The 23,034-nt window shown below is 46.5% G+C and overlaps 6 protein-coding genes across 6 annotated transcripts; 5 read left to right on the top strand and 1 right to left on the bottom strand. All coding sequences in view use genetic code 12, as the record gives it.

Moving 5' to 3' along the window:
* Positions 1-882: 882 nt before the first annotated feature.
* Positions 883-3,967, top strand: CXQ85_003124 (uncharacterized protein; the record flags this gene model as incomplete). Its single annotated transcript, XM_025486780.1, has 3 exons — positions 883-1,272; positions 1,302-1,900; positions 1,942-3,967. The coding sequence occupies 3 exons, from the start codon at positions 883-885 to the stop codon at positions 3,965-3,967; spliced, it is 3,015 nt and encodes a 1,004-aa protein (XP_025344330.1).
* A 750-nt stretch (positions 3,968-4,717) lies between these two features.
* Positions 4,718-5,143, top strand: CXQ85_003123 (uncharacterized protein; the record flags this gene model as incomplete). The annotated part of the gene is made up of 1 exon (XM_025486779.1): positions 4,718-5,143. One exon carries the CDS (start codon positions 4,718-4,720, stop codon positions 5,141-5,143), a length of 426 nt encoding a protein of 141 aa, XP_025344329.1.
* Positions 5,144-6,839: 1,696 nt separating this feature from the next.
* POT1 (acetyl-CoA C-acyltransferase) lies at positions 6,840-8,096 on the top strand (the record flags this gene model as incomplete). Its single annotated transcript, XM_025486778.1, has 1 exon — positions 6,840-8,096. The coding sequence occupies one exon, from the start codon at positions 6,840-6,842 to the stop codon at positions 8,094-8,096; it is 1,257 nt and encodes a 418-aa protein (XP_025344328.1).
* Positions 8,097-11,332: 3,236 nt separating this feature from the next.
* On the top strand, positions 11,333-13,723 carry CXQ85_003121 (uncharacterized protein; the record flags this gene model as incomplete). Its single annotated transcript, XM_025486777.1, has 1 exon — positions 11,333-13,723. The coding sequence occupies one exon, from the start codon at positions 11,333-11,335 to the stop codon at positions 13,721-13,723; it is 2,391 nt and encodes a 796-aa protein (XP_025344327.1).
* A 3,106-nt stretch (positions 13,724-16,829) lies between these two features.
* Positions 16,830-19,933, top strand: RIB5 (riboflavin synthase; the record flags this gene model as incomplete). The annotated part of the gene is made up of 2 exons (XM_025486776.1): positions 16,830-17,002; positions 19,192-19,933. 2 exons carry the CDS (start codon positions 16,830-16,832, stop codon positions 19,931-19,933), a joined length of 915 nt encoding a protein of 304 aa, XP_025344326.1.
* A 1,559-nt stretch (positions 19,934-21,492) lies between these two features.
* Positions 21,493-22,072, bottom strand: CXQ85_003119 (uncharacterized protein; the record flags this gene model as incomplete). Its single annotated transcript, XM_025486775.1, has 2 exons — positions 21,493-22,010; positions 22,039-22,072. 2 exons carry the CDS (start codon positions 22,070-22,072, stop codon positions 21,493-21,495), a joined length of 552 nt encoding a protein of 183 aa, XP_025344325.1.
* Positions 22,073-23,034: the final 962 nt, after the last annotated feature.

Here is a 23,034-nt window from a genome sequence, read left to right as displayed (position 1 = left end):
CTCGTGCTCATCACTGTCTTACATGTTGAAAGAGCGCCATCGTCCAATTTTCACCCAACAAACATATAAACGTCTTCCAAACGGACCTAAAGTGGGATTGAAACCGTTACAAAATAATATCAACCCTTTTCTGCCCGAAATGTTTAGTCTTACATTAGCTCTTCTCAGTCACATTAGGTAGTTCAGGGCATTTTTCACGCAAAGACGTCGAGAAGACTCAATTTCTTCTAGCTTATATAAATAGGGGCTGGAGAATTCATTTCAAGGTTCGGTCTCTTTGGATTGCCAACTTTTTGTGGATTTTTTGGTGTCTCACATTAACACATCTAGCATACTACCGCGTACAGCTTTGCTTCTCTGTGGCCGTCACTTCACAATGAAGTTATATGCGAAAAAAGCATGTCAATATGCTACTTTATGCTTGGAATCCATTATCCGGACATGTACCACCGAGTTCCCCGCCTTTGGTGCGTCCTTATCGGCCCGAAACAGTGTCTTTGTGACTGAGGGTCCTCAGAAGTTGATTTTTTTGCAGCCATTAAGTCTACACCAAGAACAGTAAACACTGAAGATATTGGTATCTAAATGTAGATAAAATAAAGTTTAGAAGCTCATGACAAAAATTCGAATCTCCAGCTTCTATGTGTGCAACGTAATTGGAGTCCAAAGATTTGCTCTTTCGCAGGGATATAACCAGGTCACAGCTCATTACCCGGCCTTATACTTTCCCCAAATTATTCCCTGGACCAAAAATTGGGGTATTTAAGGGCGCCCACCCCCAGTTTTTCTCATCTTTTTTCTCTACCACTTTCTTTTCCTCCTGAGAGTTTGAAACTAGCCTGGCATTAACTTTCGAACACAAACTCAGCAACGCCATCTACAATGGCACAACTCTTCACCATTCAGCTCCCCATTAACCAAATGGGTAGCTTTTTTAACAACAGTATCGACACTTCGAAGACGACCTTGGATATCCAGTTGGATAACGAGGAACTCCAGAAGTTCTTTCTTCATTATTCTCAACTGACCTCTAGCCCTCAAGCTAGAACCCTCTTCCAGTCGAAGATTGACGCCCAATTGGCCGAGCTTGTCACAAAGCCCGTTTCTTCGACTGAAATCATCCCCGCTAAAACCACTGGGACGGTTGTGAGCGACGAATCTAATGTCTCAGGCTCGAGCTCGGGAAACGGCGCTTCTGAAACCTTGGTGGGCGATATTCTCGTCCCCAAGAAGCCAGTTTCCGACCTCTTTGCTTTAAAGAAGGCAAACCATGTTCCATTTTTGGCCCTGACCAATTTAAGTCTTTTGTGGTTCCACAGGAGGCCTTGGAGTTTCCAGGATCCAACTTCTGGTTTGATATCTTCTCTAAAAAGCAGGTTGAGCGTCCTTTGACCTTCAAGCCTACTCGGACAGCCCCCAAGATCACCCTCTTGGTCGAGCAGTTCTCGAGAGAGTACGTTCGTACTCAGAAGGCTATCAGAGCTCCTGATGTTTCTCTGAAGTTGGCCATGTCAACAGTTCAGACGAAGACGGATGCCTCTGAGAAGGTTCAGATGGTCAACTTGCAGCCTGGTCTGTACTACCACTTCAAGAGACTTCTCAAGTTTCAAAAGTACTACGATCAGTACAAGGACTACTTGCCCCTGGTTGAAAGAGCAGAGAAAGCTTATGGTTTATCTGGTGAACCAGTAACTGCTCCAAAGCCAAAGACTGTTGCATTGGAAGAGGCTCCTATCGTTAAGGTTTCACCGGTTGAAACCAAGAAGCCTTCTCCCAAGACGTCGCCTGTTGATGTCGCCAAGCCATCAGTGACTAAACCTGTGTCTCCTAAGGCACCCAAGTCATTTGCAACCTCCATTCCAGTTGTTCCTAAGGACCAGTTCCTTCCAAAGTACCCAAGGTTTCTGCTTGGGGAAAGAAGGTCGATTACAAGCAATGGAGGTTGTCTTCTGATGATGAGGAGGAGGAGACTCAATCTGAGACTCCTAAACCCGAGACCACTTTGGTTTCTGAGGCCCCCAAGACTCCTCTGGCTTCTTCCACTGAGGAAGTGAAGCCTGTTGAGCCTGTCACCTCAAAGCAGTCTAGCAGCGAGGAACAGAAGCCCAACATCACTGGCGGAAAGTTTCAGCCAGGCCAGTACACTCATTTCAGGAACCTCCTTAAGTTCCAGAAGTACTATGACTGCTACAAGGGTTACATTCCTCTTGTTGAGCAGGCCGAGAAGGACTTTGGCTTGACTGACGTTGCTCCAATCGTCAACCCTTCTTCCAACAAGCCAGTTTCTGTCGCTGAGCCCCTCAAGGTTTCTGAAATCAAGGAGGAGCTCACTGAATTAGTTGAGGAGGCTGTCGTTGTTGATCTGCCAACCAACAACTTGCAAGTTAGCAGTTTCTCATACTATCACCACTTCATGAAGCTCCACAAGCTTTGTGAGTACTACCACACCTACCATAAGTGCATTCCTCAGGTGAGTCAGGCTGTCAAGGCTTGTTACTCGCCCATCGTTGAGATCTCTCCTGTCGAGATTAAAAATGCTTCTACTAGGTTGGTGTGTCCCGCCTCTGAAGGTACTAAGAACGCCTGCGCTTCTGGTCCTTCTAAGGCTCTCAGGCCTTCGGTTGAGCTTAATTCGCTTCCTCCTTTGGATGTTTCTCTGTTGGCATCCCTTTTGCATGCTTCTGGTCCAGCTTCAGCTGATTCTAAGGCACCTGAACCTTCTTTGGTTGCTTCTAAGTCTTTGGAAAAGCCCACGTCGTCTTTGAAGGTCCCCAAGCCTTCGGCTACTCCCAAGTCTTCGCCAAAGAAGCCTTCTCCACCAAAGAAGCTTTCTCCTTCGAAGGTGCCTAAGTCTTTCTCGACTTCCATTCCAGTCGTTCCCAAGGGACCTGTTCCCTCAGCTGTGCCCAAGCTTTCTGCCTGGGGCAAGAAGACGGACTTAAAGCAGTGGAGATCATCTTCTGATGGTGAAGAAGATGATAAGACCGTTCCTGAGACTGTTGTTGTCTCCAAGACTACTGAGGTTCCTGAGCCTCCCAAGACTTCTTTGGCTTCTGTCCCTCCTAAGGAAGAAGTCAAGCCAGTGGACCCTCCACTGAAGACTCTGTCCGGTAGAAGATTGCAGCCGGGCCAGTATACTCACTTCAGGAACCTTCTCAAGTTCCAGAAGTACTTTGACTGTTACAAGTCGTATGCTCCACTTGTTGAACAAGCCGAAAAGGACTACGGTTTGTCTGACGTCGCTCCAATTGTGGATCCTTCTTTGAGCAAGCCTGCTCAGCCTGACACTGAACTCCTCCTGCTTTCTGAACTTAAGGAAGAGGTTGAGGTTGTCGAGAAACCTCAAGTTGTTGATCTTCCTACCAACAACTTGCAAGTTAGTTGTTTCTCCCATTACCATCATTTGAAGAAGCTTTTCAAGCTTCTTGACTATTGTGGGACTTACCATCAGTATGTTCCTCAAGTGACTCTGGCTGTTAATGCTTGTCACACCCCTTTGATTGACATTCTTCCAATTACGCTTCAAGGAGCTTCCATCAGCTTCAATATTCCCAAGAATGTCATCTTTCCCATTCATAAAGAATTGGTACTTCTTGAATGGGCCAAGATTGATGCACCGGTTGCATCCCTGGATGAGTCCTCTTCAAACTCGTCCCCTGTTCTTTCAGACGACAATTTAATTCCTGTGGTTTCCCTGTCTCCCGATGCTGAATCCCCCAAAGCATCAAAAGACGAAGCCCATTGCATTGAGGCCCTGGTGGCCTCTCCAGTCTTGAAAGAACCTAACTCGTCATCAGCCTCAAATTACTCTTACCCTAGTCATATGTCTTCTAAAGACAAATTAAGAAGGGAAAGAAGATTGAGAGCTGCAGGAAACAAGAAGTTTCCTTGTTCTCCGTTGTCATCAGACCTTTCGATGACAGGAACAAGCACCAGACTGTTGAAGACTGGTTGTGTTAAGGCATGATATCATGCATAAGAGACGATGCCCCTAAGTTAGCATACGTCCAAGAAGATAATAATTAAGATAAAAAAATAATAAAATAAATAATTAAAAAACAACAGTGTAGTGGTAGTTGGTAGTTGATGATACTCACAGTGATGTACTGTCTAACGCTCTCAAAGTGGAAGTCACAGTATGGACTTTACAAACGCCAGTCACTACTCTAGAGAATACCACTCACGTAAGACAAGTTAAGACCAGTTCCTGCTTATCTTATAGTGTTGATGATGTACTTCAACTTAGGTGCTCCATACATATAGCCCAATGCGACTATGGATATGGGCCATGACACGAATACCAGAAGCAAGTGGTGAGACGTAGAGCAGGTAGAAGAACTTTAAGCTAACCACTTTTTTACTTTAAGCCTAACATGGATGAAAGTAGTTATGAAAAGTAGGAAAGTGGTGGACCTCTTCTGCCCAACTCCCTCACTGGCTTTTCGCAGCCAAAGCATCAGCCGTTCATCCAACCAGATCCACCTAAAACACGAAAGCCCAATTTACTTAAACCCAAAATCGTCTAATCCAAAATACCCCCATTCCATATTTCCTCCCTTTAAGGCCACCTACGGCAGAGGTGTTTCTAGAACATGGTGAAGACCTGCCTGCAAGACCCATTCTGTTGATACAACGCAGCGCTGCCAAAATCAACTACTTCTGATAATCGTCCATAAACGAACAGAAAAAAACACCTCCTTCGTCCAGCCAGCCCATCATGTCTGAAAAGGAGCTAGAGTACCAGTACGCCAATGAGTGTGATTTGGAAATCCACTGTTCGCCGTTTGGTCTTTCGGGTGTTTATATGAAAGTGAAGGGCACCAACATCATGGGCATTGGATCAACCATGGGGCTCATCACGGGAACATCTAAAGGTTTGATTCACTACAACGACAGTGCTGACTTGCAAGACCAGAGATATAAGTTATTTGTGGTTGTCAACGATGATAACACGCTACGAATCGACTTCACCAAGATTATTGGTCTTTCGGGCGATGAAGGAGATAAGATAAGCCAGGTTGAACTAGGCAAGGAAGAGTCCGAACCACTGCTAATATTTACTGGCCAGTGTCCCGAGGGAAGACCAGATAAGATCGATCCTTTCATTGGGATTTTCTCGTTCGAGAGAGAAGACAAGGCATAAGGGCAGATGTGAATGGCTCGTAACACGACTCTGACAATGGTTGAAAAACAGGAACACTTGAGATTAGCATGGTTAAAAGGTGGCTGGGACTTTTGATTTGGACCCGTATGCACCTCGAGGCTAGAGGTCAACAGAAGTAACAGTGCCCAGGCCAAGCCCTTTGAACAATAGGAGAAAAAAGCCGTCTCGAGGCACGCATCGAAGTACTGACTCGCTTATGGAAAAGCTACGGGATATTTCCAGTGAGTAAGTTTGAACCAAGTTGTATTCCGTGAATTTCCCGAACCTGGGGCTCCACCCCACTACTCCGAAGTTTGACGCCGCCGCTATGGTCTGATGGTCGGGCATTATCGGAGAGGGAGTTAAGGCGCTAAAGTATACGGGATATTCGTGGGGTTGAAGGTGTTGGGAAAGATGAATGCCGTGTTGGTGGTTTTAGGCTATTACGATAGTGTTACGAGGTGCATTGGAAGCTGTACGAACCCGTGGCAGAGCCTGAGGGGCTGAGAGCCCTGCGAGGCATAATAAGAACGGAAACAGTGACGGAAAGATAGTGCTTCTTGTGTTCGGAGACTGCTAGGCGACCCCATACTATCGTTTGTGTGTATTTTGCAGCCGCTCAATACGAGATAACATCAAGGTACGCAGGCATACAGTTTTCCGGATCCAAGACACTACCCACTAATAAGACATTAAACAGGAAAGAATAATCGAATGAACAATATGAAAATGACAGGAAGGGTCAGAAGGTCGGTGATTGGGCTGAAACACCCAGCGCCAAATGTTGATGTCTGCATCCCACAACAACATTCACCAACATCCAGGCTTCGTTTCAACTCCTTCCAGATATCACCCCGCCGACCCAACATTACACCCGTCAAACAAGTAAATCACTCTACGCATTGATTCTCTCGACCACAATTACCCCAGATCAGTGTTTCGCGAGGTCCATACAATGGCGGGCCTAATATGGTATATCCGCCTGCGAGGCTTCTCACAAAACCACCTCACCTCAACGTTTATCGTAATGTGCCATATTCTTTATCTGCCTACGCTTAGGCCTATCACTATTCGTATATCATCATAACCACTAAGGCGGGGGGCCACTTAGTAGGGCCTCGGTAAAATGGGAGGTCACGTGCGCTTCCGGCGGGGTTTCACATGGCCGGAATTTAACCAGCAACCTTAACGGTCCCACGCCGAGCGAAAAGTAAGCAAAAAAAGGCCGTCATTTTCCCTGGTGTACTGCTCTTTCATGTGCTGTCCCCAAGTGCGAAAAGAGCGCGAGAGGTTGATTTTTTCGTTTTTTTTCGCAGCCGGTGATAATTTCTGGGGTCACCATCCGTGGAACCAGCGTGGGGGAAATGGCCAATCTGCGGTGGCGGGAGGCGTAGAATGTAAGACAAACTCAGCGCTGAGAGGCCTAGTTGGTGTAGGAAAGGTGCACGGGTTTATGGTCATTTCCCCTACCCTTCCTTCTTTTCCCTTCTCTCACGTTCCCACGGTCCCACAAAAAACAGGCACTCCAGGAAGTCTGGGGACCCTCGGTACAAGTGTAGTGCATATGCAGACCCGACCCCAAATGCGGAGTGGCCCTGGGCCCAGTGAATGTGATTGGAAAAAGTATAAAGACCCCCCTTGTTGCCGATTTTTTTCAGACCTCTATCCTTACCTTTTTTTTTCACATATATACATAATGGACAGATTGAACCAGTTGGCTGGCCAGTTGAGCCCCTCTTCCAAACAAGCCGTTCTCGAGAAGAACCCAGATGACGTTGTCATTGTTGGTGCCTACAGAACCGCCATGACCAAGGGTGGCAGAGGTTCTTTCAGAGACGTTGGCTCTGACTACATTTTGAGCAAGTTCTTGGAAGCTTTCATCAAGAAGACCGGTGTTGACCCAAGCTTGATTGAGGATGTTGCCTGTGGTAACGTTTTGAACAGAGCTGCTGGTGCTTCTGAGCACAGAGGTGCTTGTCTTGCTGCTGGTATTCCAAACACCGCTGCCTTCATTGCCTTGAACAGACAATGTTCTTCCGGTTTGATGGCTGTTTCTGAGATTGCCAACAAGATCAAGTGTGGTGAGATCGATGTCGGTCTTGCTGCCGGTGTTGAGTCCATGACCAAGGGTTACGGTGCTGACGCCATTCCAAAGGTTGACCCAGCTTTGGCTGACAACGAGGAGATGGCCAAGTGTTTGATTCCTATGGGTATCACCAACGAGAACGTTGCTGACAAATACAAGATCCCAAGAGAGAAGCAGGATGCTTTCGCCGCTGAGTCCTACAGAAAGGCTGAGCAAGCTGTTTCCTCTGGTGCCTTCAAGTCTGAGATCTTGCCAATCGAGGCTATCCTCAGAGATGACGATGACGATGATGAGGATGAGAACGCTGAACCAGCTGAGAAGAAGATCACCGTTGACACTGACGAGGGTCCAAGAAAGGGTGTTACCGCCCAGTCTTTGGCCAAGTTGAAGCCAGCCTTCAAGTCTGATGGTACCACTCACGCCGGTAACGCCTCGCAGGTTTCCGATGGTGCTGCCGCTGTCTTGTTGATGAGAAGATCCGTCGCCGAGGCCAAGGGTTACCCAATCGAGGGTAAGTTCGTCCTTTGCTCTGCTGTTGGTGTCCCACCAGAGATCATGGGTATCGGTCCAGCCGTTGCCATCCCAACCGTCTTGAAGAAGGCTGGTTTGACCGTTAACGACGTTGACGTTTTCGAGATCAACGAGGCTTTCGCTGCTCAGTGCTTGTACTCTGCTGAGACCTGTAACGTTCCAGCTGACAAATTGAACATTAACGGTGGTGCCATCGCTTTGGGTCACCCATTGGGTTGTACTGGTGCCAGACAGTACGCTACCATCTTGCCTTTGTTGAAGAAGGGCCAGATTGGTTTGACTTCTATGTGTATCGGTACTGGTATGGGTGCCGCTTCCCTTCTTGTCAGAGAGTAAGTAAATATTTATTACGGAATCTACGCCATTTGATGAATAACTTGTTAAAATGTAGTTGACGCTTCCTTCCTCTTCGGGAAGCTACCGTTTGTTCGATGTCGGCGGAGATACACTCATCGCTTATCCCCACGGACCTGAACCTTAACCTTAACCTTGTTGGGCTTCACTGACCAAGGAGGGGTCCACATACCCACAGAGTCGGTTTGACGGAAGAAAAAGAACTGATCCCTCCGTAGCTTAGGGTTTAAGATGTTGTACATCCGTTTCGACTAAGATTGTGTAGTTAGGGCTAGTACCATTTGTCAGCTAGCACGGTAAGTCAGAACGGTAAGCCAGAACCTATAGAGACAGGCTTTAGAGAATACTTGAAGCTATTCAGTCCATGCAACCGTTTCATGATGAGAATTAACCATATTCTTCCCAGGACTTAGCATCACTTGTCAGTAGCTGAAGTACATGGTTGGGCAGGGCCAGAGAGTACACTTAAAGTAAGAAGATATAGATCTGTTGGAAGGCTGCTAGAATAACTTCGGTTCTGCTTCAACGGTGACATGAGTAAGCTTCACCGTTTGTGCTTCTACTATTCTACCTTGGTAGAGTCTACTTTGACTACACTCACCACACCTCAACAATTCTCTACCACCATCAGATGTGACAGTCGAAAGAGCCAAAAGTCTTCGTTGACACCTTCATTTAATTTTAAAGGGTAATCAGTTTGGTAAACAAGAGCTTGTTCAAGAAGGGCTTGAAAAACTCTTCTCATCTAAGGAGAGTGTAAGGAGAGGCAAACAAGAAACCTTCTCTTGACTGATTGTTTTAGTCAGCTTTAGTCAGGAAAGATTTAATTAGGGCCGTTAGCTAAAGCTGAAGTTGCCTTAAATCACAGTTAGTGTTTGATTACTGGATCTCGACACGCTTAGTTGTACCTTCCTAAAACAACAGCCTCTCCAACGGTGGAACCACGAAAGGCTGACAAAGCCCCTAGATTTGAATCAACGAATAACAGCTCATTATATAGAAAGCAACAGTTAAGATAGAAGACCCGTAGAGTAAAGCATATCCCTCGACGAAATAAACTTTCTATAAGACCATCACTTCTTAATCAACCTTTGGCGTCAAACGTCGACAAGTAGGACTTTATCCTTACATATAATTGAGTGAAGAGAACGGATATCATGAAATCTCGAGGGAAACCGAAAAACGGGATTCTTAAGCATATAAAACATTAAATACCTTTTCGTATCCCTTTTCCTACGACATTCGGCGGTTACTTCGACGACACACAGTCAACTGCTAGACTACTAATTTTTCAAAGCTTCTCAAAACAACATCCAACGTGGCCACAGCTTTCCAGAAGTTAAATTAGTGAATTGGGGCTCGATTTAGGGTCCGATATCTCCACCAGATTGTGCCCAGTTTTTCAGCCCAAGAGATGGCCAGAGATAATCCTTAAGTACATCTTTAAACGACCACTACTGCAACATCAACTTCCACAAAGCAACCTCAAACTGGTTTTTCCAAAACCATGCACCAAAACCCCAATAACTTTCCATACTGTCCAATATTATGTCTCCTTCTGATCTCTGACGTCAGTGATGGACCTCACATAACAATGAAGCCTTGGGTTTAGCCGTACAGGCCGAATCCATCAAGCACCGAATTAACCGAGAGGGGACCAAAAACGACCACCACCACTGCCAATAGAAAACGGAAAATGTCAAAAAAAATCCACAGTAAACCTTCTCTCCGTCCCCATCACGAGCCTCGACCCCCTGATTATCCCGAGCCAACGCTCACACGAGCAAGGCTCCCGACCACAAGTGCGAAGTGCTAAACATAGGCGCCTGGTCTTGGCTGATGCCAAGATGGAAGAAACAAGCAATGGAACAAGGAAGCGAGAGATCACGAAACGAAGCCACGAAAGTGACAAACCCGTGCTTTGTGAAACCAAAGCTAAAAAAAAAAAAAAGACTCAAAGAACGGGTTTATGAAACTCGTGGAAACCCTTACGGATGGGTGCAAATTACCCAGGGCGCGCATCTGCAACTGAACAATTGTTGGTTGCTGGAAGGCTCTTGCGAATAGGCTTTCGGTTGGACCATGTGAGATAGTTAAAATTTGCCCAGCTCACGTACGCAAACAACCAAACGTCCACATAAAGTGGAAGTGTATTCGGCAGCAGCAGCAGCACCGGTAGCGCAAGATCCACACTCGGTCCGAACGTCGCCAAGCCCGATTAGTAAGACCAAGGGAAGAAGTAGAAGGGAAGGGATGGGAAGAGGTGGGAGAGAAGGCAGGGAAGAGGCACCAGGGAAGCGAGAAAGCAGGGTCAAGCGAGACAGCGAGAAACACAAATAAGCTTTCACGTCCAAAGGGATTAATACATATATATACTTATATATATACGTAGTAGTTGGCACACTGCGGTTGAGGGTCCTGGTGGGCCAGTGACATTCCGCTGGTAGAAGCCTTGAGTTCTCACCAGAGCACAAAACCGGACCCACCGTTTTGACAGTACAATAGCAAAGATTCCATTGGCCCAGCGGCTCACAATGACATTTAAAATATAATAAGAATGATCAAATCTCTTTCTTTGGTTTGTAGGCCTGCACTGACTCTTCAGCCACTCCAGGGTAGGCTCACTTTTTACCCATTTCTTCCTCACCACTCACTGCCTCTCACCATCAGTCGGCACATTCAGAGCCACGGTTCCGTGCGCCGCCAGTGCACTCGAGGCTCAGCCGCGACGGCCAGCCGTAGGAAAAAAGGGGTAACCAAAAACTATATAAACGGGTGTTTCCCAGTACAAAATCACCATCTCTTTTATTCAAATCCCCCCAGTTTCGTGTCGCGTGGGCTCTTGCTGTTTGTGCTTCGTGCTTCTTCGCTCGAACAAAACACCCTCTGCCGAGCAATCCTGCTTTGTACCGCATACGCGCTCTGCTCCTCCGCAATGGGTGAGAGATCGTGCGTATGTTTACCGGCAGAGTAGCTTTTTTTCTTCTGAGGGTACCTTTTCTCTGTGTCGGACAGGCAGCTAAGCTGCGAGGGCTAAGGCATAAAACCCACCACATGCCCAGGGTGGGTATTTTTTTTTCTCTAAGCATTTTTTGCTATTTCGCCGTGGCCCTTCCTTTTACTTTCCCTGTTTTTGTATATCCAGTATGGTGGTGGTTACGCTAAAGAAGACGACTCGTGTCGCCGTGCTATGTTTGACTTTGGTGGTGGCATACTCCATGCTTCTAGCGTTGAACCCCATCAAGTCCCTTGCCCTGCGGTACCATAAACTGGTCTACTTGAACCTTCGAATCCTATATTTCAAGTACATGTCGGCAGATCTCCAGCTCGACACCAGCCATGGCTTCCAACAGACCCTCGAGGAGATCTCCGCCGAGAAACTCGGCGACAACGCCTCTCCTGACTTGTTCTTTATTAAACCTAACTACATTCCCAACACGGCTGTCCAAATACCGTCCTATTACGGTCTGGACGAGAAACCCATCGTTCAGCCGTTTGACCCGCGGTTCACCATCGCCGCGTATCTCCACTGGATCCGCTCAAATCCAGATAAGCCTGTCCCTTTCCACTGGTCTGACTGGGTCGATTTGAAGGATCTTAATAAATATATTCTTTTACCAGAGAATGTCAAGCCAAACTGCACGGAAATCTATGACATCTCTAGAAATAAGAAGGTTCTTAAGGGTTCCATAGCAAGACCCGTTGAACAGTACTGCCACGACGATACTCAGTATCCTTTGGGTTACAGAGTGAGTCGGTTTCCTCATGCTCAGACTAGAGAAAACATGAGGATGTTGGGCAAGTCTTTCCTTTACTCTGGGTTTGCCAGTCCAACGAAGTTGGTCTTTTTGACCAATGACGCGGGGTCCTACATTGTCGACGTCAACGACCATGAGAATAATAACTACAAAAATTCCCTTTTGTTTAATGGTATGGTTGAGGATGTTTTGCCTGATGTGCAAGCTAGATCTTTCGATGTACTCACGGCGTACAACCAGCTTCTCGAGGCAAGACCACCTTCAAATGCCGATGGTGTTATGAGAGACTCTGTCATTCATCTTGAGCAGGAAATGTTCGACGTGGATGCCAAGGAGGCCATCAACGAACTCCAGTTGATGGACCACAAATCTGTCATGGACAAAAAGTACCTTGATTGCCTTCTTTATTCGACTGGCACATCAGCACCAGTCAAGTATTTCGATGAGGCCAAGTTGGTTAATTCGGATACATCCAAGATCTTTGGCGAGCACCATGACTGGAGATTCTTTGATGGTCTTACCATCAACTCTGACAGACAGGTGCTTGTTTTGCATAGACTCATCAAGAACTACCTCCAGTTCTGTAAATCACATGGTCTTGTGACGTGGATCGCACACGGCTCTTTGCTTTCATGGTACTGGAACGGTATGGCTTTCCCTTGGGATGCTGATACTGATGCCCAGATGCCAATTAGAGATCTCCACAGACTAGGAAGAGAATTCAACCAAACTCTTGTGGTAGAGAATGTTGGTGTCGATGGAGTCGGTGACCAGACGGATTTCAATGGTTTGGGCCTGTTCTTCATCGATGTCGGCTCTAGTATCACTCATCGTGAACGTGGCAACGGTATGAATAACATTGACGCACGTTTCATTGATGTTACTACTGGATTGTATGTGGATATCACTGGTCTCGCAGTTAGTAACGAGACGGCTCCATCCAGATACGATTACAGACTCAATTTGGATAAGGACAAGAAGAAAATCAGCGCTAAGAGCGGTCTGACATTCGTTGACAATACTTTGAAGCAGGTCTATAACTGCAGAAACCGTCATTTCAGCTCATTGCAAGAATTATCGCCACTCATTATCCTGGGAGTTCAAAATCAACTTGGTTACGTTCCTCTGAACTTTGGATTGCTTCTTGACCAAGAGTATCACGTCAAGGGCTTCTTGCAAACAAACTTCCAGGACTACTTCTATTTGAGAAACCTTCGTATTTGGGTGAACAATAGAATCGTCACTGAATACCTCAAGAATAAGCCAAAATGGCTCGAGGATAACTCAAGCGGTATTGGTAAACGTGCTGTCAATGACGACGAAGCCAACAAGATCGAGAAATTCAATGAAGAAGATCACAAGAATCTCCTTAAGCATGAATGGATCTTTAGAGAATACATTCTGACTAAAGAGTTCACTGGATTCCACGAGGAGCAGATGAAGCATCTCTTACGGAATCGTATGGAGCAGTATGTGGAGGGTGTTAACCGTTTTTCCGAATCCAAGACCGTCAACCATCCTCTTTGGGCTGACACTTTTATGCATCACATTCACGTCAACAACATTCAATTCGAGGATGAAGTAAACAAGCTACTCGAGCTCAGCAAGGCTTACGAAGCTGAGGCTAAGCAGGAGGTTGTTGAGAAGGCAGAGTCCGAGCAGAATGACGGTAATGAGGATAAGGAGACCGCCGAGCTTGTAAACTTGTCTGGAGAAGGCTTCGAAGAGCTCCAAGACTCATCTGATGAGGGCGAAGCCAAGGATACATCTTCAGGTCAAGGTAGCCAAGACGGGTCGCAGAACGGTGACGGCGGCATTCAGGAAGTTGCCGAGGAAGCATCTAATGAATAAATCCAAGAAGCATCTCGTCTGACTAATGAACGAGAGTTTCAAGGAGGTGAAAGTTTCACCGGTGCAACTTTTGCATAACAACTAATGAGACATGAGCATGCAATACACATAATAAAAGAAGAGTGTTTGTAGATTTCTTGATACGAATAGTCTCGGCTAATTTTGGCTACTGGCGCCGCAAACGCATGGTCCAAAAACAGCTCTGAAACTCATCGTCTAAAAAAGTTTGTTTGTTTTGATGAGTAGCCAGCGACCGTTGGAACATCCAATTTTAGACCGTTTTAGACTCTTTAAATATAGACGGAACGGCGCCCTAAAACGGGAACTAACTTACCTAATTCTACCCAGAGTTAGACCTACCGTTTAAGACGAGTAAACCAGAAGTACCAAGGCTGTGCTTGATAATTGATACGAGAGATAATTCGAGCCAAGCCATGATGTCATGAGCTATTGCTTGGTTAATACGGTTGGAGAGGCGTAAAGAAGTCGCTTAAGCGATGAAATTAGGGTAAGTCCCCATCTTGTTAGTAAGTAACCTCAAGATAACATCTCGTTACTTTGTAGAGAGCTAGAGTTCGTTGAAAGCCAATCCAGTTTCCGATCCTCGGTAAATAGTATGGATCTTGGCTTACCTCAGAGGCCAAAACATATGGACAATAGAGTATTTGTTGATCGTTCACTGATAGTACTTGGCAATAGCTGGGTACTTAACGTAGAAGATGTCCAAGATTTGGGACACTTGGTAGAATAGAAGAGTGATAGGTAAAGCTCATACAGATTATCAAGATTGGAAAAATGCAAGATTCAGCGAGATGTTAGGCGATACCGTTGGAGCACACCAAGTGGTAACGGTAGATGGACCAAGCGAGCTCACCACACCACAAAAGCAGCAGCATAGCACATTGGCCGATGATAGGTTGCCTAACTGAAAGCTTATGCTCTTTGTCACCCAACACCAGTTCAATACCTAGAAGCTCATCCAGACTGCTCTCCAACCTTTGTGGTACTAGCGTCGGGCAATCTACAAGCCCTGGTGGAGTCCCTAGCCTCTGTCCTGTTCCCCTGAAGCTGAGCCATCTGCTTCTATTTAAATCCACAAGCCATCCAGGCACCTAGCCGCCGTTGAATGAGCCACAAAGAGCCCCAAGATCCACAAAACCTGTAAAGCATCTGGCTTAGCAGGGCAAAGCTTGGCTGTGTCAAAACCTCCACAACCAACGCCATGCCAGATACTCTCCAGAAGTCTGGTGGCTCTGCAGAAGCAGAGAAACGGCTGACAAGGAAGCAAGAGAAGAATGGGGGAACAGTGTGGGCAGATGATAATGGAAACTCTCTATCCAACACTTCCATGAAAGGCTGAGCCTTTTTTTTTTTTTCCTCGCCTGCCATCCACCCAATGCAGCACATTACTTACATCAAGCACCTCGCCTGGACCACCAACATCACCTGGGACCTGAACAAGCCTTACAGATATAACACGGCTTGCCGTAAACACATCTACTAAAGCTGGCGAAGAGGCTCAGCTAAAAGGCGCAGGGGGGCACAGGCCCCATAGTTTAGGGCGAAGATTGTAAAGGCGAACAAACAGAGGAATATGGCTCAGCCTGCGCACGGCCTCCCACAGCCACTATCCACTGTGATAAGATTAGAATACAGAGAAAAATGCAACAAGAGAGAAGAATCCCCAGGCGTGTCCAGCCGCGTTGCGTTTAGGGGAAGGTACTGGAATTCATCTGGTGCTGCTATTTTAGGATTCCAGTGGCTAATTTTGATGCTTCTAATTGTGTATTCTCCAGGTAGTTGGTGAGCCCTAAGTGACTGGAATAGGCGATTTCGCAGCCACCATCTCGCAGAGGCAGGTTAGGCGTTTGAGGAAAAAAGAGGGAAGGCTACATCTCAGTGAAACGCCAAACCAGGGAAGCGTCTTCCACCCATTGATGCTCCTTCAATGACTCTTCACGTTACAATTACTCTTCCCTTACATTGTCGTGTTGCTTCTGCTGCTCCAGGTGGATCTTTTTTTTACCTTTCTCTCCCGCCTTGTTCGTAATTGTTGCACCCAGAATCGCCAAGGTTCGCGCTGAGCAGCCCGCCTTACAGAAAAAAAATCGCCAAATTCACGGTCTATAGTCTGCCCACGCGACACGGCGTTCCACCTTGGACTGGAGAGATACCCAAAGAGAAGGTCGGATTTGATGGAAAAAAGTGCCCAATCAAAAAGGTACCTTCTACTTCCTGTCCTTGAAAACACCACAAAGCCGGTTTGACATGGTCACACAAGATCTACTTGCAACATTTTGTCTCTTCTGCCTCTGACTATTCTTTCCTTCGTGCGTTTTTCCTGTCTGAAAAGAAAACAGAGAGAATCTGGTGAGGCACTGCCTCGAGCGAAAAGGCACGAAATCCCAAAGAGGAACAATTGCAATGGAAAAAAAAAAAAGTGAAGAAAAAAGGACAAAAAAAGAAAATTAAGGAATTATGAACAGAGAACAAGACCAGGCGACGACTACGACATCACATCCTGCTCCACCATAGCAGAAGCATTGGAGGCGCAGAGCCGCCAGGCATATTTTAATGAGACATCTAAAAGTAAAGAAAAAGAAAATGCTTCAAAGTGCCAGGAAAAAATAAGCCTTCTTGGCTTGAAGCACTCATTACATTTCCAATCAGGGGGAGGGGGTGGGGGCGTTTTCTGCTGTGGTGTATTTTTTTTTTTGTTGGCAGCAAAGGCGTAAACATTAGGCTGGCTTTCTTTTTTTGTTGCATCGTTTCTTGCCCTTTTTTTTTTATTCTTCCTTCATGTGGGTGCCTGGAATACTGCATGTAAGCGCGTGGGCGCCGCGGCCTCCCCGATTGAGCTGCCGGAACGCCAAAAAAGAAAAGCCTTCTGTCTCCTAAAATAAAGGAATGAATAAAAAAAAAAAAAAAAAAAAACCTCGACAATCGAAAGGAGGCTTATAAGACAAAATCTCGTGGCTCGCTCCTATACACTCCCGCCATATCCTGTTGCCGCCCTTTCCAAAACTATATAAACCACCAACCCGCCTCTGACTTTTGTACTTTTTTTTTTCTCTTCTCTATCCTTACCACACTCACAAACATTACAATGCAATTCTCCACTGTTGTTATCGCTTTGACTGCCGCCTCTGCTGTTTCCGCCGCCAACGGTACCAACAACTCCGGTAACGGTTCTAACCAGTCTACCTCTGGTGACTCTGGTGCTGCCCAGGTTGTTGGCTACGGTGCTTTTGGTGCTGCCGCTGCTGCCGGTGTTGCCTTGTTGATCTAAGCGGAACTTGGATTTCCTCCCAGCCTTGACATGAAAGGCGGGCATTGGTTTTTACGGTTTCGGTAATAGATATAGCTCCCAGACCCCTAATTTTCTTTCTAAAGCTTTACTTCGCGTCTGGGCTGGCCACCAGCATACGCTAATTTATAAAATGTTCTAGTATGTATTACAATTACAAGTTGTACTATGATTTGAAGTGTAGAGATTGTAGACTTAGCCATTTGTCTGAGTGAAAAATCTGTGGGACCATTTTCTGTGCGCACGATGAGTTATCTCGAAATTTTTTAGCTCTCTGTGCAATGTGTAAAAAATTTTCTCTCAACTACGCCTGGTGCACGGGTGTGGGGTAACTTTTGGCACCATCCTTCCCGGAAAACTCTCCTAATGGGGGGCCCCCATCCCATCGCGTTTCGCCACGTTCCATAACAACGTGCTGGCTCGAGACCGAGACCTTCCCCCTTGTTTATGGGAAGCTCAATGGAAAACGTGGCCGTGCCTTCAACCTGCCCAAAACAACCAAAAGGCGTTTCTACTGTTGGGTTTCTGGAAACTCCCTAAGAGGTGTCACCCTGATGACCTTTGTCGTCACGTGGAGCTAAGCAATAGTTTCTTGTGGGAGAAGGCAAAGAAAAAGTAGAGAAAAAGGAAGGTGTAGGATGGACATATTTTCTTTCTGCATTGTAATGGCGAAAAAGGATTAACTTTGGCCGCCAGCAACCGTCTTTTATTGCTACGGCGATTTTCTTGAATGAAACCTTCACCACTGGTTTCTGCAAAGTAATCTGACTTCTAGCTTTTGACTCTGGTCGGGCGTTGCCCCATTAGCTTTAACTATGAGGCGGTCTAAGACATCCAACTAAATTTCGCAGCCAGGGGTACCGCAGTTGGAAAAGTAACACAAAGCACAGAGTGGTATACGCGAGGAAGAAAAGCAGAGGCGCGGGATTCAAAGCGTACTAGTAAAAGCCAAGGTCCATGGAGTTCGCCTTTCGAGGCGCTTTAGGGGCTTCGAAGGGTAACTTGGTTGTTTCCTACAAGCCATCCTGCAAATCATAAAGTTTCCGTATTTTACTTCTCCTCGACTAAGCCATATGAACGGACACCAGTCGGCCCCGAGGCTTCGCCAGCCCCTATGAACGAGCCACTTTTGGATCGCATGGAAATTGGGATTTGGTGGTTATTGTAGGATAATCTGGGTTTATTGGTGTTCAATGAAATTGGACCTGTAGCAGCATGGAATGTGGGTTGAGGACTGGTGGAGTGGTGGTGGATTTAAACTAGGAGCTTAAAGTCTAATCGTCTGATGGTTTCCATGCACTTACATGACCACCGTTGTGCCAAAGCAAAGGTCCTAGTTTACTTAGCAAGGACTTGGTTTCTGTCAGTTTCCACTTTCTTCAATTTCTCGCTCAATTGGGCAACACTCGTAAATGTACCCTGGCCTGGCAAACGTCCAATGACTTCACCACCAACACATGATTAGCTGTCTAATGCTTGCTTGAACATCTCTTAACTTTCCCTTTTCTTATCTTATCTTGGCATGTCGTTTCCTTCATTGATCTACACTGGCTTAACTGTCCCTTCTACCATTCTATCATATCTGTTGTGTCTGTAGTTTGACGTAATTACGCGACTTGCTGATAAGAGATTATCGGTGGATGGGACCAACAACCAATCGAAGAAAACGATAAGATTGCTATATCAACCTTGTATGAGTACGAGGTGCAAATCGGTTTTCTGGAGGTACAGCTTCTTATCTTTCTCTGGGGATGGCGCTTCCCATGCCTGAGTAATTTTGCACCCAACGCGAATTGCTTATCTGCCAATGGCTGAGCTACAATGCTGTTTGGCCGATATCGGGAACAACTATATCGAACATTCTCTGGGTGATTGTGATAAAAGAAGGTTTCGTCAATCAGCTTTGGCCTCTTTTGTTTGAGTGGCAGACCTGAATTGTCTATTCCCAGGACGAATGATAGTGACATCTCAGTTTTAGCAGAAAGAAAGACCTCAAAATCTTCAAAACTTTCAATCTACATATTCAAGACTTTCTTGTCAAATGAACCTCTTTTCACCCGTAGCTCCCGCAGATACGCTGATGTCGGTCTTTGTGGTATCTTCGGTGATTCGTAAGCACCTAAGGCAGGTGTACGGATGTGACACCATTAAACGGGCCCAGATCATATAAGTCACCTTCAGCTACAACCATCGAGATGTTTACTGGACTTGTGGAGAAAATCGGCAAGGTTCTAGAGTACAATGAGCTTGATACTTCGTCTTCTGGTGGAAATGGTGTTTCCATGGTAATTGGCGATTGTTCAGAGATCCTCACTGATGTCCATTTGGGTGATTCTATCAGCACCAACGGTGTCTGTCTTACAGTTACGGAGTTTGACGAGCAAAAGACTTATTTCAAGGTTGGGGTAGCTCCAGAAACACTTAGAAGGTCGAACTTGGGTGACCTCAAGGTTGGTTCTCCTGTTAACTTGGAGAGAGCTGTCACTTCTGAGGTCAGACTAGGAGGCCATGTCGTTCAAGGCCATGTTGATACTGTCGCTTTTATCACTAAGAGACAAACAGACGGGAATGCTATCAACTTTACTTTCAAGCTTCGTGAGCGTGAAAATATCAACTACATTGTTGAAAAGGGTTTCATCGCTGTGGACGGTACTTCTCTAACCGTCACCAGCGTTGACTACGATACTGCCGAGTTTTCTATCATGTTAGTGAGCTACTCGCAAGAGAAGGTCATTTTGGCCATAAAGGAACTCGGTCAAACCGTGAACATTGAAGTGGACTTCACTGGCAAGTTGATCGAGAAGCAGATCGAATTGACTTTAGAAGGACAACTTAAGAAGGAGAACTCTCCTCTTGTGAGATTGATCGAGGGGATTGTGGAGAAGAGGCTTGCTGGTAAGTAAGACAGTCAGTGGACCTTGGATCGTCATAGATGGATTAGCCACTGTGAGTGTTGCATAGGTATCCCGATCAAGCTCTTAAGCGAAAGACGGAGCTAGGGCTATTGTTCCCTTCATTTTCAATTTGGCAAACGAGACAAGTACCACTTGTAAGGACTTCAGCGGTCCTTCACAGCACTAAACCTGGATTAGTCATTTTCCATTAGAAAAACCGTACATAGTAACGACTTTTGCGATCCTTCCAGTGTGTTATTCTCGAGAAACAGTGACATATCAGGCTTAGACCAGATTGACAATCGAAACGGTCGAGAGAAAGGCCTGACTGCCAAGTAGTAAGCGAGAGTTAGTGATTGTATGGTCGAGTGGCTTGGGGATGTATGTCTACAAGATACTATTTTAATATTTTATAACATATATAATAGCAACATCGGACTTGTTGGTGGCCGCCTCCGACGCTCAGTGAAGAGTCATTCTAGTACCTGCTTCAGGCACCAAGGGCTCAAGAGGCTCCCCAACCTCTACCCAAGTGTACCCGTCACAGACACCAACACTTCTCACCACCAACCATCAGCAACGGCAACGTAAAGGTCGTCGACAGGACCAAGTCAGCAGCAACAACTTTGATGAAGCGAGAAAGAATCAAGAGGCTCCCCAACCTCTGAGTAGTACACTTCTCGTGGTTGTAACAGACTATCAACAACAAAGCCCAGCGACGACAACGTCAAAGGCCATCGAGGGTTCCCAGAAGCCAATTGGAGCAACGACATAGACGAATTAAAGAAGGCAGAAGCTCCCAACAACTACCCCTGTGCACTTATAGTAGCCGATACTCCTCATGGACACTGAAAACCAACGACGACATCGTTCGAAGATACCCAAATGCCAATAGGGGCGACAATAACCGACGAGTAGGAAGGGCTCAAAGGCTCCCCAACCTTTTCCCTAGTATACCCATCATGGCCGCCACCCTTTCTCAACAAGTAGATACCAGCAATGCTAAAGTATGCCGACGGTATCAAATAGCATAGAGACAACAACTGTCAGTAGGCAAGAACATAAGCTAGGGGCTCCCCAACCCCTTGCTAATACACCTCACAGCTGTTTCTCCCTCTGGATAGCAAATGAAAGCGTCAGTTGATACTCCATCACCAATCAGACCAACACCAGTCAGTAGGCACGAAGGATAAGAGGCTCCCCAACCTCTACCCCAACAAAGGTACCACTGGCGCTACCACTTCTCGGCAACAGAGACCAACGACGACAGCGTCAAACCCATCGACGATACCCAGTCCCCAGTGAAAGCTTCAACAGCCGACAGGCAAGCGGATTCAAGAGGCTCCCCAACCTCTGGCCAGCTATACCCATCTTCGTATCCACCCGTCCCGAAAACCGAAGACCAACGACGAGGACAATAACGTCAAGACCATCGACGGCCCCCAGCTATGAATAAAAGCAGCTGCGACGATAGGCAAAAAGAGTAAAAAGGCTCCCCAACCTCTCTTCCCAATGTACCCACCATCAGTGCCACTCCTCTCAACAACTGAACACCAACGACGATAACGTCAAGTTCTCTTAAGCTTCGAAAGCTTGAACATCTTGCTCTGGTCCCGCAAAGCAGGAAGAGCAGCCGCCAAGGCGGCCTTCTTAGCAAATCTCTTTTCACGGTTCTTCAGCGGCTTCACCCCAGACATCTTGCTGGTCCCCTTGCCACTGTCCAACGTCGAGCTCCCCAACTCAACGTATTCAGACTCAGACAAAGCGACGTCAATCTTGGCCGCCCTCGGCAGCTTCTCTGGTGTAGTCACGGCGGTGAAAGCCTCTAGTTGTGTGACCGTGTAGCTGTTTCCAGCCTCAAAAACAGAACCCTCCTGGTCGCCCGAAAGGACGACAGTAAACGTAGTAGGTTCATTTTTGACATCGACAAGGTCGTCGGCATCGATGTCGGCAAAGGTGGGCACCTCGGCGGCGTCGCCAGTGGTGTTGGTGCCCTCGTTGTTGTTGGCGTTGTCAATGACAACCTTCTCGCAAACCGTATGGTGGTCAGTCTTCGTCTTCTCTGTCTGAATCAATGAACGGAACCCTAGGGCCCCTTAAGAACTCTCGTGTACCGCCGCCCTCATGGTCTCCATCTGAACTAGTCATGACTTGTTCTCCCTGAAATTATCATAGAGCTTATGCCAGTATATCTGTTGAGCGAGATCTCTTGCCCTGGGATCAAAACGACCGTAGACAACAAGACGACAAAAGAACTCGAACTCGCCGGCGGCCCATGGGATGGCTAAGCACTTGCCATCGTGCGTAATGATCCATCCATGGTGTAGCCACAGTGATTTGAGAACATCGCTGGTAAAAACGCAGCCCTGGGAGTACCAGAATGGTTCCGGCTGGAAGCTCATCCTGGAGACTTGTAGTAGGTGAGGGGCGGCGGCTTCTTGGTGGTAGTGTTCGAGAAGAAGTGCCGAAGAAAGACTGGGGTTAATAGACCAAGTTGTTGTTGGTCAAGAAAGAAACGGTAAAGTGATGCTGATGGTGGTGGTTGTCTTCCCTATCTGAGGTAGATAGAGACTGGTGAAAGGCTTCTTGTTCTTGGGCGAATGTGATTTACTTTCTAGACTGTTGTAAACCTATTGCTGAACTTTAAGAAAAAGAAGAAGGTGAAGAAGAAAAAAGTGGGAATTGACCAGAAGGCCTCCTTTTATACCCGTTTGTACCAGCTGGACCGCGGGCTCCCAGCTCGCACACTTAACAGCAGAGCACCAGCGCTGGGAGGTACTTGAGGCGACTAAACGTTCAGAAGATGAAGGTTCAGCTGATTCTAAGAGTATTTGTAGAGCGTTTTGTGCTTTAACAGCCCTATGGAGGCCTATATGAATGGCTGCAAAATCTCTATGCCACTATACGTCTTCTATGCGCATCCCAGTAGTTGGTGGTCCAGGGTCGCCAATGGTCCCAAAAGCCGCAGTTCCGTAATATAATAAGCTTCTTAAAGGCTAGAATTACTCTAAAACAATTTATTTAGTTGATGAGGAAAGTCTTTTGTTAGCTGCTAATGGTAGCTTGAATGACGATGGTAAATGGTACTAATGAACGTACTTGGCGTGCGA

Source organism: Candidozyma haemuli (assembly GCF_002926055.2).
Source record: "Candidozyma haemuli strain B11899 chromosome Unknown D_2014730914, whole genome shotgun sequence".
Lineage (NCBI taxonomy): Eukaryota > Fungi > Ascomycota > Pichiomycetes > Serinales > Metschnikowiaceae > Candidozyma > Candidozyma haemuli.
The sequence above is the reverse complement of the archived record's forward strand: the minus strand, read 5'-3'. Positions and strand labels throughout refer to the sequence as shown.